This window comes from Euwallacea similis, chromosome 24 (assembly GCF_039881205.1).
Source record: "Euwallacea similis isolate ESF13 chromosome 24, ESF131.1, whole genome shotgun sequence".
In the NCBI taxonomy this organism is placed as follows: Eukaryota; Metazoa; Arthropoda; class Insecta; order Coleoptera; family Curculionidae; genus Euwallacea; species Euwallacea similis.
Window position 1 is genome coordinate 2,687,161 of NC_089632.1, and position 13,828 is coordinate 2,700,988.

Sequence of the window (13,828 nt, forward strand, 5' to 3'; positions counted from 1 at the left end):
ATTTATACATTTTCACACAGTCGTGCTATAAAGTAGCTTTACCGCAGGCATTTGCGTGCTAAAAGTAGTCCATTACTGTATGTGGATGTTAAACAGTTTTGCAACTCGCAAGCTAAAGTAGCAGGTACCGGTGTTGAATATGTTAGTGGCCAATGTTCAGCAATGGCCATTGACATATGTGAGGAAAAGCTTTTTACTGTACTGTGAAAATAAGAAGGTTACAAAAAGATATATAAAGCGTTGATTATGTATAATCAACGTAACATTCAACGTGTCAAGTTAACATCAAAACTGATAGTAAAATTTGTTGCAGCGCAAGCCTCCACCGGTAGACAAGGAGTGCTGGGTCCGACAAAGATTTACCTCGCCGTGCAACCGGCTGCAACGGAACCATCCTCGGAACCCACGTCCACCAACCCTCCGCCGCTGACCCCGGTCCAACCGAGTCCGTTGAAGCAGCAACTGACGGCCCAATCGCCAATAAAGCAACAGCTGACCACGACCAGTCCGGTGAAGCAGAGCCCAGTTCAGGTATGCAAATCACCTCAAACAACCAAAGTCGTTGTTCAGCTCATGCCGAGATCGTTGTTCACTTAACACCCATTTAGAACTCCCTTAAAACCGAAAAAATTCAAATGAGGTGGTTTTTACTAGATTGATAATTGTTGTAGAAAGAGTGAAATTTAGAGAAGGCATTGGAATGTTTTTCTGTCATTCTTACATAGATAAGGTTACCAGTACTTTGAGCTATTGGCCCTTAAAGTTTTTGGTCATACAGGCTTAAGGGATTAGGAGGTTAAAGGACTAATAACTGATTGATAACTGCAGTTAAAACGGAGGTTTTAACGGCTAAGTACTGGGATACGTCAACCGGGCCTTAGTATGCCGAAAAATCCAGGGGCGTGTTTACAATCGTTGTCGGGGGTAGATCGAGCGTATTCGGCGAATAGGTTGAGTCGTTCACAGTATTCTTCCATTTACTTTGTCGAATAGTGGACTGGCCCGACGTCGGGCGTATGCCAAGACTCTGCATAGGCTCGATAGCGACTGGGAACGCGCCCTAGATCGTTTTACCGTCAGTATAATTTCTATCTAAAGGATGAAATGAAGGTAGAACATTCAACAGTTCTGCTGTTTCTAATTTTCGTGGAAAATATCTAATGGGCAAAGTTGTCGGGACTTATTGGCGATTGGAGTCAAGAATTTCTGGTACTGACAATTTCTTTTGGATGGCAGTTTCCGTGGAAACTGATCATCATTTTGCCTACATTTCATCATTTCTTTGGAAATTATCGTAGTAAAGTTGGCTGGGTTTTGACTTATCATCAATTAGACTCAAATTGTGGCAATTTTGGCCCATTTATCAAGTTAAATATTTGCGCCATGTCAAGGCCATATTGATTCTTATCTTAGATTCCAAGGAAATTATCCCCTTTCAAAATTACCAGCAGATTCATAATTTGGCACTTGACCGGTGAAAATTTCGTTCATTTTATTAGTTCCTAGTTCGCTCAAGTTTATGTTCATTTTAATGTGTTTTTATCATAAACATCTACATGTTTGTTTGTACTAATAATCGTGGTTATTGCTATTTGACAAAGACGTCGTCCTGCTAATATTTAATTTGATTGTTTGTATCTGCTAATTGTATTGTGTTAATTATTTTAAGGACACGGTAATATTTCAATAAATGCTGCTTCAAAACTACGGTAGTGCTTTTTCTGTTGCCTTTGATAAAAATTAAAAGGTAATAAACAAATTTTGATCGCCACTGAACATGGAGCAAAAAGTGTGTTTATATTTTGGAGCATTAGATCTGCGATTTTATTCTATAGCGTGCCTCAGTCATTTTTCGGCATGCTAAAAGAACTTATTTAATAGATTTTACAGCCAGTTTACTACATTTACCTTTTATTCGAAGTTTGAGACATATGCTGAAATGCAGGAATGTGTAGGGGGTTTCATCTAAGGTAGAAAAGTTGGTGTCCACTTCTGATACAAGTGTAAACAAAAATGTTTTGCAGTTTTACCAGATGCAGGTTAGTAGCTTTTTAGTGCTTTAAAGTACGTTGAAGAGTCGCATTATAACTAATGACAATTTAGTAGATATTTCATTTGTTAAAGATACATATTGATACTACCGTCTTGTATAAGAACAAGTTGTTTTTTTAATAAGGTAAGACAACATTCAGTTACCGTGACCGTTAGAACCAGGAGAATGAATTCATTGGCTCAATAATCATAAAATCCTCTAAAAATCAACTGCATGTGAATAAAAATTCTTAGATCACACTCGAAAATTTCTTACTTTTTCCAATTATGCAGGGTAGCTTAACGATAAAAAGCTAGATATTCACCACTTATTCCATTATGAATTAAATTTCGCATTGCTAACGCATGAGTTTAAATATTTTGATATCTATAAAAGATAAAATGATATCAATTAAATAATTTCTTATGAGTAATAAGGCCAGTTGCACCAATTTTCCCTAAATTGAAGTGGACCTGAACCTTGTAAATCTCTATATAAAGTAATGCTGTCGCATATTAAAATGTCAGTGTGACACATTTCGGTTACTCTCAGCAGACAGAGATGTTTGATTGAAATGTATGTTAAGGCTTGTTTTTACTATGATAGTGTTCGTGATAGATGCCATCACTGGCAACTGTCACAAAAACATACCACCATATAGTTAGCACGATAGTCGTTATAGTACTGCCACGACGGTGTACTGGGGTACTGACGCTGTAAACTTGAATGTTGAAATATTTACCTCAATTTTTGATCTTTTTGACACTACATGATGTCTCCTAGATCTACGGCGCAACTTCAAGGGGAACTTCCTTGGGTGAAAATACGAAAAACGTTCCTATAAACACGTGTCTGGAATTGCTTCATGTTGGAAATACAGGGTGTTGAAGTAAAAAAAAATTGGAAATGAAACGAATCCAGACATACGTTTATAGGATTTTTTTCTTATTTTAACTCAAAGAACATTTTCTTTAAATATGTTTAAGAAATATTGCTATTGATTTGTTGTTATTGTTTGTTGAAATATAGTATGTTTATTACGATATCATACAGTCAAAGTTTTAAGCTGATATTTCGAAAATTGTCGGGAGCCGGACAATTTGGAAAAATACTCGTATGTGTAGCTGACAACTTCTATATCAAAATCTGTCATTTTCCGCATGAGGAGAACTTAGCTGAATCCTCATTTAATTAATCACGTTCTTCTAAAAAAAAAGAAGTAGGTGAAGTTTGGCCAATATGTGGGGACCAATTTGTACATGTCTTCGGTGTTTTGATATACGATTTTAATGTTATTTGTGGATGATTATACCATACATAAAAAAGCAAATATTTTCTGTGTACGAATTTTCGTGTGTTTTTATTAGTTAAAGAAGGAAACAAAAAAGCCGGAGAACTCACTTGTCAATACAAGGTGTTTAAAAAAAACGTGGCAATATTTAAGGGCGTGATTTTTCAGGTTATTTTATGAAAAAAAGTTCCTATAAACATAGGTCCGGAAATGTATTGTTTCCAAGATACAGGGTGTTATTATTTTTTTTTATAAGGGTTTATGAAAAATAATACAAATATCTTTTGATCGATTTTTTTGAAATTTAGTAACGTTTCTTGAAGTAATAAGGGGCTGATAACTGAATTAAAATTATTAAGTTCAGTGGCGTCAAGGCGGAACTTTAACTAAATTTGACTAACTTTATTATGACTTAACTAAATTGATAAAAGAATGTACGTCACTGACTTTAATTAAATTTCTATATTTTTTGAGATAAAGCAACTAAAAATATAACTTTTTTGTCTCTTGAATTTTCGTCGTATTTTGCTTCGTTTACGGGATAAAAAATAAACACAATTTTATTGCATGTTTATTTATCATACAAAAACGCCACTGGACTTAATAATTTTAATCTAATTAAGGCCAAATCAGCCCCTTATTACTACAAACACCGTTACTAAATTTCAAAAAAATTGGTCAAAAGATATTTTAATTATTTTTCAAATACCGTTATTAAAAAAAAAATTGACCCTGTATCGTGGAAACAATACATTTCCGAAACTATGTTTATAGGAACTTTTTTTCATAAAATGGTCTGAGAAATCAGCCCCTTAAATTTTGCCGCGTCTTTTTTAAACACTTTGTATATAATATATGACTCTGTACAACTTGGCAAAAGATATGTGATGATATGTGGAGATTTTGAGGTGTCGGAACAACACATTGAGAAAGTATTCAGCGGAACAGAGCTGACCGTTCGGTTGTTCATCATATAATAGAATAAAAATGTTTTATGAATGATTTTTATCTGAATTATACTTCACTTCTGATCATATGTAATTCAAAGAAAAACATCCGAAATACGTAATTTGTTTGTTTAGTATTGGGGTAGAAACTTTTTTTTTTATGCGGAAAAATAATGGTAAAAAAGCTGCATTTAGGAGATTTTTCATATCCCCCGACGTTTTTTCCTAGGATCTTTATTCCCGCATTGAACTTTTAAGCTCATTGATGTTCTCCTATTATCATAATCCTTTAATGAGCCTGCATTAAACTGAACTAAGTGTCTTTATTTTATAAACAGTTTTTGTACAACTTCTTAGACTTTCTACCGTAAGTTCCCTTATTAGTCTCTCGAAAGCACCCGCCGCATGTCTTCTTTACATTTATTGCCCACCCATGTTTTTTTCATTTCTGACTTATCCTGCATTTTAATTTAACAAATTCACTAAAAGCAGCAGTTCGTATTGAACTTAATATTCGTTTAGTTATTAAAACTGTCATAACAATGTTTTACGTGTAGCCATTAGACTTTCATGATACAATTGTGGAGATGACCTCATAAGTATACTTTCGTGAAAGTATTGTCATCGTGAAAATGAGCCTTCAGGTGGTAGAGTTTAATCACAAATTAGTTTAAATTAAAGGAAGAGTGGTGCAAATGGATGTTAAAACATACAAATACGAGAGCCGAGCGGACTTATGTCGTTCGCTGTATTAGCAAAATTTCTTTATGAAAAACATTGGAACTTCAAATTTCATTTCCAATGTGAAAATGTATTCATTTCCATTACGCTAATATAGGCAGCAGTCACGGAATGTTCACATTGGCAATAAAGAATATTGCACGTCTCTGTGCCTTTACTTAATAAAAGATACTTCTTAATTGGTCTTACGTTCATCTCTTACCGTTTCAGAGATATTACCGAATTTAATATTTTTTTACACCAAACATTGATTGTGTGAAAAAACTGGTCTTATATGGTGATTTCAATTCATAGAAAGATAGAGTTTTAGCTGCAGTTTACTAATGACCAGGGAATTACTTCGGCTTGACCAAATTGATTCTGTTTTTTACAGGATTTTTGAGAATTAATGGTTTTGCCATTAGACACAAAAACCTGAAAAAATGGGAAAAATTTTGAATAGAAAATCGTGTATGTTATTGTAGAAAACCACGGAAGTTGCTTTCAAATGATGAATCATACTCCCATATGATTTGTCCCCGGTTGACTTAGCATTATGTAATAGATCCGACAGTGGCCACACTAATTTTCTATGTGAACAAATATGACCACCAGTGAGACATTACGTGACCGGTCAGCCCTATCATGTAATGCCGTGCGAAAGTAAATTGGACTAGAAGCGAGGAATTTTTTTAACCATAAGGCTGCCATTTATTAGTGCCCCTGTTACGCCATTTTGTCGTCAGAGATGCGTCATGCGCCGCAAGGGCTCGTGCTGACGACACTTCGATTCTTTCGGATTAATGAATTTTATAAAAGAGTGTGTTTTTCAGAAATCCATGTTTTAGGTGCAGGAGAATGACACATCAGTTGAAAGCAATTCTATTTTAACGCCTTTTACGTTTTATAATAATACATACGGTTTTTCATTAAAGAGAACTGTGAGTTTGATTAATTTTTGCAAGCTTTGATCGTTTTTCGAGGTTCAAGTTTTATGCCAGTGTCGATTTCTATCTACCCTTTTAACGGCAGGTATACAGTATGTCCTACGTAAGCATATCCAGCGAATTTCAGAAACCGAAAACATAAATATGGACCTGTTTGCACCGTGAAACTATTCTCTTGTATGCTCATCTTTCCTCTCATTTAACCAACTCTGTATCTATTACCGTTTACGAGATCCCCATGCTGGAGGTCATTATCTTGAACACAGCGTAAAGCAAAGTAAAGTAAGGAGGTTGTAGCTTCTTTGAAACACCATTTTCAGTTGGAATTGATTGCTGGTCTCCCGTAACTGTTGTTAGAGAAGTAAGTTAAGTCGGTTTATTTAATATTATGTGTTAGTCAATATAATTGACGTTTTTCCGACAATACGCTTATTCTAGCTTCGAATGTATCCACTATCACCAAGATAACCTTTAAAAATGTTCTACTTACCCTTATTTTTTTCTTATTTATTTATGATTTTAAAAAAATTGTGACTACCTGGCAGACATCGCGATTTGCTCGTCTGAGGCGTGCAACGTTTTCAATTTTGTACGGACTCTCGTGCCATAACGTTACAATGCACATTTTCGATTTCGAGCCGTAGTCCAAGTTAGTTAACTGCACCACTTGTTCGTTAATAATTTTCCTTCTAGCTGTAGTTAATTCAGATTCAAACGATACAAATGGAAATGGGCATGAACAATGGCATTTGGCATAAATCAGATAGTTACGTAAGCAATTCGATACGATACAACTGTGTTTTACGTAGCGACACTCATACTGTCAGGAGAAAGTTTTACAGCCCATGAACAGTTCGTATTTTTTGTCCTACGACTAAGCGGTTAAAAGTTTTAACGTGCGAGAATCAGTGCGTTAAAAGTTTTTGTGAGTATTTGACATTGACATGCGTGCGGTAAAACTTTCCGTACTTGTCCGTGATTTTACCGTACGCTAATACTTAATTGGTTGCAAAAAACTATATAGTCAACATACATGCGCTCGTGCAGAAATATTGTTTTTAACGCTTAAGAAAAATGTTTACTGTACTGGATCGCTGGATCAAACGAATCGAAGCGAAACGATCATCATATAATAAATTATCACTTTTCGCACTTGTTAGGTAAATAATAGTCAAATACAGTGCGACCCAAATCGGGTTCACCTGCATGGATAACCTGCTAATTGTACGAGCTAGAAAAATGGTTAAATGGGAAAAGTTGAAGGGAATTTAGTGGCCAATACACTGCCGTTTTTGAAAGCAATTTTTAATTTTTTTGCCTATTTTCAAAAAACAAAAGCTTTTTCCAAAAATTACTGTGATTTTCAGTATTTAAAATATTTTAACTTTTAGAATCTCAACGTTAAATTGAAATTGAATATTTAAAAATATTTAGTAATTTCATTAGACCTGCACTAGCAGGCCGAGACATTTAGATTTGTTCAAAATTTCTTAAAACATCTTCTCTTAACATTTTTTTAGCGGAATGTGTTGCCTCTATTTTTATGTTTCTACTGAGGAGACTCGTACCAATATCGAATGCATTTGTACTGCTTAAAATAATGACCAGTCAAGCAAAAAAATCAACGGAGTATGGTAATTACGAGCAACCCCAGATAAGCCCCGCAAAAAAAAACCCAAGATATGATGATAGACTATTGGCGTGGAACCAATTTCCTCGCTCGAATGGTCCTAATGTCTCGTAGTAATATAGCAAGAACGGTTGGTTAAATTGAGTGAGGTAGATGCATTAAGGGAAAGGTTAATATCGTTCAATAGTCCATCTTTCGAACCCTGCGAGTGTTAAATTTAGCGTTAAGTTACTTCATGAAGAGTAACAAATGGTATTAGTTTGCGCAGAGCTCGTTGAATTTCTGTTCGGACTAACGATGTATCAAGATCTACGTAGGCGGGTGAAACAAATTTATTTCTAAAAATTTGATTGTACTCAAAAAAAGTCATGATTTTTTTCCAACCCCGATTTCAGGCGCCGGGCAAAACCCAACCGACGGTCCAACCGGCCGACTCCGCTAACTCGTCCAACCGCCAAGGTCTTGCCAATGGCCAGCATTCTCAAACGTCTGCACTCATCCAAGCCATGAAAGCGAAAATGGAGAATAATCAGGCCACCCAGCAGCGTACGCAACAACAGCAGCATCCCCAAACATCCAGCGGAGACTCGAATAAGCAGTTTGTTGTCACGCCGGACTATATTCAGCAAAGTATGTTCGTTTATCAACCATCCGTTATAGTTTACAATCCCAATTGTACGTACCCAATGCAAAACGACACGGGGTGTATTCGATATTATACGAAGTGAGTCACAAAAAGTATTTTTGTGCAGAAATCGATTTTTGCCAGTTGATTGAGAAGATGGACGATGTTGTATTCATAGTTTTAAGGGCATACAGGTGATATTAGTGGAAATGCAAGGGTTAAACAAAGCAAACGTTTCGTTTTAAAGTCGGCGCAGGTTAGTATATTATGTAAAGTTCTTCCTGTAGCTAAGATTTCCGACCTTCCTCGTTTCTTGAAATTTAGCTGTAAAATGTGAATCCAATTGTACCCAAATTTTATGTAATAAATTGTTTACAAAAACCAACCGGCCTTTTTATGAAGCCCTTGCACTTCTTCTAATATGTTGTTTATCTATTATTTTCCCGTCGTTTTGCTTTGGGTTCTGTTTACTTATTTTTGCCCATTTTTATTTTTCCATATTACATTTCCGTTATCCTAATTTTCACCCGTTTAGCAATCAAAACTGCACTAAAACAAGAGAATCTGAACCCAGAAATCGAGGAGAAACTGCTGCAGTTGCAAAGGTACCAAGAGAGGCAGATGAAGCAGGAGCCCGACTGTCCGTCTCCGGTGCCCAAAGTTCCCGCGTCTTCCACGGTGGTGTCCAACGTGGTGACGCGTCTCCCGACCACTTCGCGCAAAAGGCCGTCCAGCACCTCGAAAATGGACGATGCGGACGCCGATTGGGTGATGGACCAACCGAAGCGGAGCAGGCCGAGCAAGAATAACGAGGTTAAGAAGACCGAAGTAATTCAAACGTAAGTGCTCAGTTTATCTTTAAAACCCAAATTAACCCGAAACAAGCAAGCGCCGCAGTGTTTCTCTATTTTCCAAAAATGGGGCTATCAAATTGCGATAAGCGGTATTGCCGGAGTTGAAGATGGGGCCATTACAGATTACAACAGGGCTGCTATTGATGCCTGAGTAGCCAACGGTTGTCTCATTGTGGCTCTCAATTTTGACGTGGCTACGTCATTTCTCTTATGCACACGTGAGAAAACACTAACGCTGTGGAGTTCTTTTGTTTCGATAAAATGACTGTCGCGTCACAATAAGCGGCGTTGCCGTCGTTTGGAGGAAAGTTCAACTGACAAACTAAAAAGTAATGTATTTGACATCTGAGTAGTTGACAATTCTCTTATTTTAATTGACCTTCGGTGCGGTTACGTCACTTCATTTGTACGCATGCGCGAAAATGACGCTGTGACGTTTTTTGTTTCCTTAACGTAGCTATTAAATCAGAATAATCGGTGTTTGAGTCAAAAAAAATACTCAGGTTTGAGCAATCAATAATTCCCTTATTTTAATTCGTAATGTTGAGTTCAGCTTCACTTCGCTCTTTCGCTTGTGAAGAAGTGACTTGGCAGCGGTGGTCTTTGTTTCCTTGGTATAGCTGTCAATTTACAATTAGCAGTGTTGCCGTAGTTTGAAAAAAGTCGTTACGTCAAAGTACGTCATTAACATCCAGTTAAAAGAGATGAGATATTTTTGCGCTAAATTTGAACAGCGCAAATATAAATGCAGTTTTAATTATCATTATTACTATCAATAGTGCCGTTGGAAAAACATGGGTTTAAAGCCTAAAACTCGATAGAACGGCAGCCTGCTATTTTGTACTTGTGTTTCGTATGAATCCGCTATCCTTGAGGTCTTAGCGTTTGAACGTTATTAAATTGGGACTAAAATTGCGTTCGTTTTGAGGTCGGAAAGTTGCAAAATTCCGAAATAGATCAATAGATTAACAAAATAGAACTGAAGTGGGGATCCATTTGTACCTGTCTCAATTTATCACGCATATTGTCCTAAAATTATCGATAATTTTCAATACACCTGTGGTGCAGCGTTCCATACAGTATTCTGTTCCACAAATTAGGTCCGATCTTATAAAAGATAAGCTGCTATCACCGAGGTCTCGAACCAAGAGCAAAGAGGCGGCGGAACGCGTTTCCAATGCCAAAGCCAAAGTAATGGTTACCCTGTACAGACAAAAAGAGCTCCTCAAGAAGGACATTCTCAGGAAACGGGCGCTTCTAGAAAAGGAGCTTCAATACGAGATACAGGTCTGATTGGATTTGCGTTATCGTTGAAAGATGTTATATTGTTAATTTTCCTTAGAAGGAAGTGGCGGATGAGTTGGCTGCCAGGACGAAAATCGAGAGGACGAAGCAGGATGAGGTGACGGCGCGAACGGGGAGCAGTAAGCGGAAATCAGCGCCCACAGCCACCACGCCTGCTATTCCCCTCACCAAAGGCGGTGCGGCTGGCAGAGGTAGAAAGCCGAAAGCACACAGTTCGCCGCATTCCGGACATTCGAAACTCAAAAAAGAGAAAGTGCGTCTTTAATCAATAGCTTGTTTTATAACTTATTGGCAATTTTCCACCAGGTTTATTGCATCTGTCGGACGCCATACGACGAAACCAAGTTCTACGTAGGATGCGATCTATGCAACAATTGGTTCCACGGAGACTGTGTCGGGATTACGGAAGAAAGCAGTAAAACATTGACCGAGTTTGTTTGCGATGAATGTAAGCAGGCGCGGGAAACACAGAAGCTTTATTGCTTGTGTCAGCAGCCTTACGACGAATCACAGTAAGTTTCTAATTCTCGAAGATTTAGCCATATCCATAGTGTAATAATGCGTTTCTTTCAGGTTCTATATTTGTTGCGACAATTGTCAGGACTGGTTCCACGGGCGATGTGTGGGCATTTTACAGTCGGAAGCCGATAACATCGATGAGTACGTTTGTCCTCGATGTCAGAAAAACAGCTCCGTGAATTATGTGAACATGAGGGAGTTGGCGCAGAAGGATTTCGACAATTTGAAAAAACTCATTAAGCAAATACAAGTGAGTACATAATCACAGTTACGTGCCGTTTGTGCTACAACGCCGCGTTATTCTTGTTATTTGTGGGCTCGATACAAAGCGGACGTGACGTATTTATTTTTAAATGTACGATTAACTTATTTGCGCCGGATTTGCAAAAATCCATTTTTTACTTGCCTTTGCATTTTACAATCAACCGTCACGACACAGTCGAAAAACTTCTCGAAGGAAGTCGAAATTTTCTCGAAATAGGCAAAGCTGTCAGAGTTAAAGCGAAATTGTCATCTTGTACCTGAAAAAAACTTAATAAGTTGGGTTTCTTCTCCTTCAGATGCATAAAAGTGCCTGGCCTTTCATGGAACCTGTCGATCCTACCGAGGCTCCTGACTATTACAAAGTAATTAAGGAACCCATGGGTAAGTTAAATTTTCTATTTATTCACATATGTAGTTCAACCTCATGAAACTGATTAAAACGCTTTTGTTTCGCATTACAGATCTTCAAATGATCGAATCGAAAATCAACGAGCAGTCGTACCGGAAATTGAGCGAATTTATAGGAGATATGACCAAAATTTTCGATAATTGCAGATACTATAATCCCAAAGAATCTCCGTTCTTCAAGTGCGCCGAGACGTTGGAGGCGTATTTTGTCAACAAAATAAAATGCCTAAGAGATAAGTTGTACGAAAACGTTAAGTAAAAACATAGTTTTAGCCACACGGACAGTCAGGAATTAATTAAAATTGGCTTTTTAAATTAATACAAACTGCGGGCATGCGTAGTGAGGAGTTTTCACTGTAGAGCTTTATTTTTAAGCATATACAGGATTTCTCGCAGATTCGGACGATCTCAGCTTATAGTTACAAATTGTTCTTTTTTAGTGTTAATCTGCCAGAGATCTTCTATTTTGTAAATAATTATAATTGGGGATTCATATTGTGTACATAATATACAGGATGTCCCAGATATTATGTAGGCAGTTATCTCAAAATCCCTTTAAGGGAAAAGGAACAGTTCAAATTCAAAAGTTATAGAATGACAGCAGAGGTATAGGCTGAGCATAATTTTAAACATACGGAGTAGCTAAAAAAAGTTAATTAAAAAGTACTAGAACCCTCTGTATATTGTCGCATTTTTGGATTGTTAGCCATTTTGTTAGATTATCCTTTATAATACCCTACTCCGAATTTCAACTGTTTTCGAAATATCGGCGTTGGAAACATGACATTATTTACACTTTTTAACAGTCACAATTTCCAAACAGTGTGAGTTATTCAAAAATGGCCTTTATATTTGTGGTGTAGTTTTATAAGACAAATCTGAATACAAAATATGACTTATATCAAAAAGTTGTTTGACAGATGTTAAGTTCAGCATTCCCATTGGTTTTGAGAAACGAATACATGCAAATGTAAAAGCTATTTTAACCATGACTTAAACTGTTCGGAGGTTATGATTGTCAAAAGTGCAAAAAGTGCCATATTTCAAACATCGATGTTTCGAAAATAAACAGGAAATCGGAGTAAGCAACTTTTAAATTTTAGTTTTTTAATTGTCGTTGCCTAAAATCTGGGACAAACACATTTATATATATATATATATATATATGTATATATATATATGTATATATATATATATATGTATATATATATATGTATATATTTATATATATGTTTATATATATTTATAAATTTTTTGCTTTGTACAGTGACAATTGAAGAGCGTTACACTAGGTGACTCTTTAGAAATTCAATCAAAATGTACAAAACTCTCTTCAGTTTGCTCCCGTTTAAATAATTATTGAAAACTCGATGTGAGAGTCACTTCGTATCGCTCAAATTGTAAATTTATCATAGTCAAATAAAACCTAATAATGGAGGAATATGTTAAGTTCGTGATTGGAAATAGTCCAAAATGTCTTAAGTATTTAAATATTTATGTAATAATTAATTAGCGATAGTGCCATTGTAGATATTACATAAATCCCCGTTTTTGTGTTATTTAACAGAGAGATTTCCTTTTACGTTTGCACATATTTCAAATTTTTATATTTGGTCGATATAGGCGATATGACGCAGGTTTATCGACAAATAAAATATCTACAAAAATGTGTTTTTTTTTTAATTGAGTTTGCTAATTTCAGAAAATGTCTTCTTATGTGCAATAAACTGCACCAATAAACCTAACCACTTTTTTTCAGGTGAAATATATTCAGTGTTTCTTCCAGAACTATCGTTACTTTTTTTGTTCCGATTTTTTTTAAAACCTTTTGTTTTTGTACACTTTTTTGCAACTTTTTTTGCTACATCATTTTTTACTTTACTTTTTTTTCCACTCCTTACATTTTTTGCAACTTTTTTTGCTACATCATTTTTTACTTTACTTTTTTCCAGTCCTTTCTTACATTTTTTGCAACTTTTTTTGCTACATCATTTTTACTTTACTTTTTTCCACTCCTTTCGTACATTTTTTGCAACATTTTTTACTTTACTTTTTTCCAGTCCTTTCTTACATTTTTTGCAACTTTTTTTGCTACATCATTTTTTACTTTACTTTTTTTTCCACTCCTTTCTTACATTTTTTGCAACTTTTTTTGCTACATCATTTTTTACTTTACTTTTTTTTTCACTCCTTACATTTTTTGCAACTTTTTTTGCTACATCATTTTTTACTTTACTTTTTTCCAGTCCTTTCTTACATTTTTTGCAACTTTTTTTGCTACATCAT

General features: G+C 35.9%; 1 protein-coding gene across 5 annotated transcripts in view; it reads left to right on the plus strand.

The window, feature by feature from the left end:
• The window catches only part of E(bx) (nucleosome-remodeling factor subunit NURF301 E(bx)), a 31,965-nt gene extending 18,756 nt beyond the window's left edge, over positions 1 to 13,209 (plus strand). For 4 of the 5 annotated variants that reach the window (XM_066402095.1, XM_066402094.1, XM_066402092.1 and 1 more), the window contains 9 exons: positions 314 to 531; positions 7,963 to 8,197; positions 8,728 to 9,031; positions 10,147 to 10,333; positions 10,389 to 10,604; positions 10,658 to 10,863; positions 10,925 to 11,120; positions 11,431 to 11,515; positions 11,596 to 13,209. In XM_066402095.1, coding sequence (XP_066258192.1) covers positions 314 to 531; positions 7,963 to 8,197; positions 8,728 to 9,031; positions 10,147 to 10,333; positions 10,389 to 10,604; positions 10,658 to 10,863; positions 10,925 to 11,120; positions 11,431 to 11,515; positions 11,596 to 11,801 — 1,853 coding nt within the window. In that variant the 3' untranslated portion in view covers positions 11,802 to 13,209. The remainder of the gene's footprint in view (positions 1 to 313; positions 532 to 7,962; positions 8,198 to 8,727; positions 9,032 to 10,146; positions 10,334 to 10,388; positions 10,605 to 10,657; positions 10,864 to 10,924; positions 11,121 to 11,430; positions 11,516 to 11,595) is intronic. The other variant, XM_066402093.1, reaches the window with a different exon arrangement.
• The last annotated feature ends 619 nt before the right edge of the window (positions 13,210 to 13,828 follow it).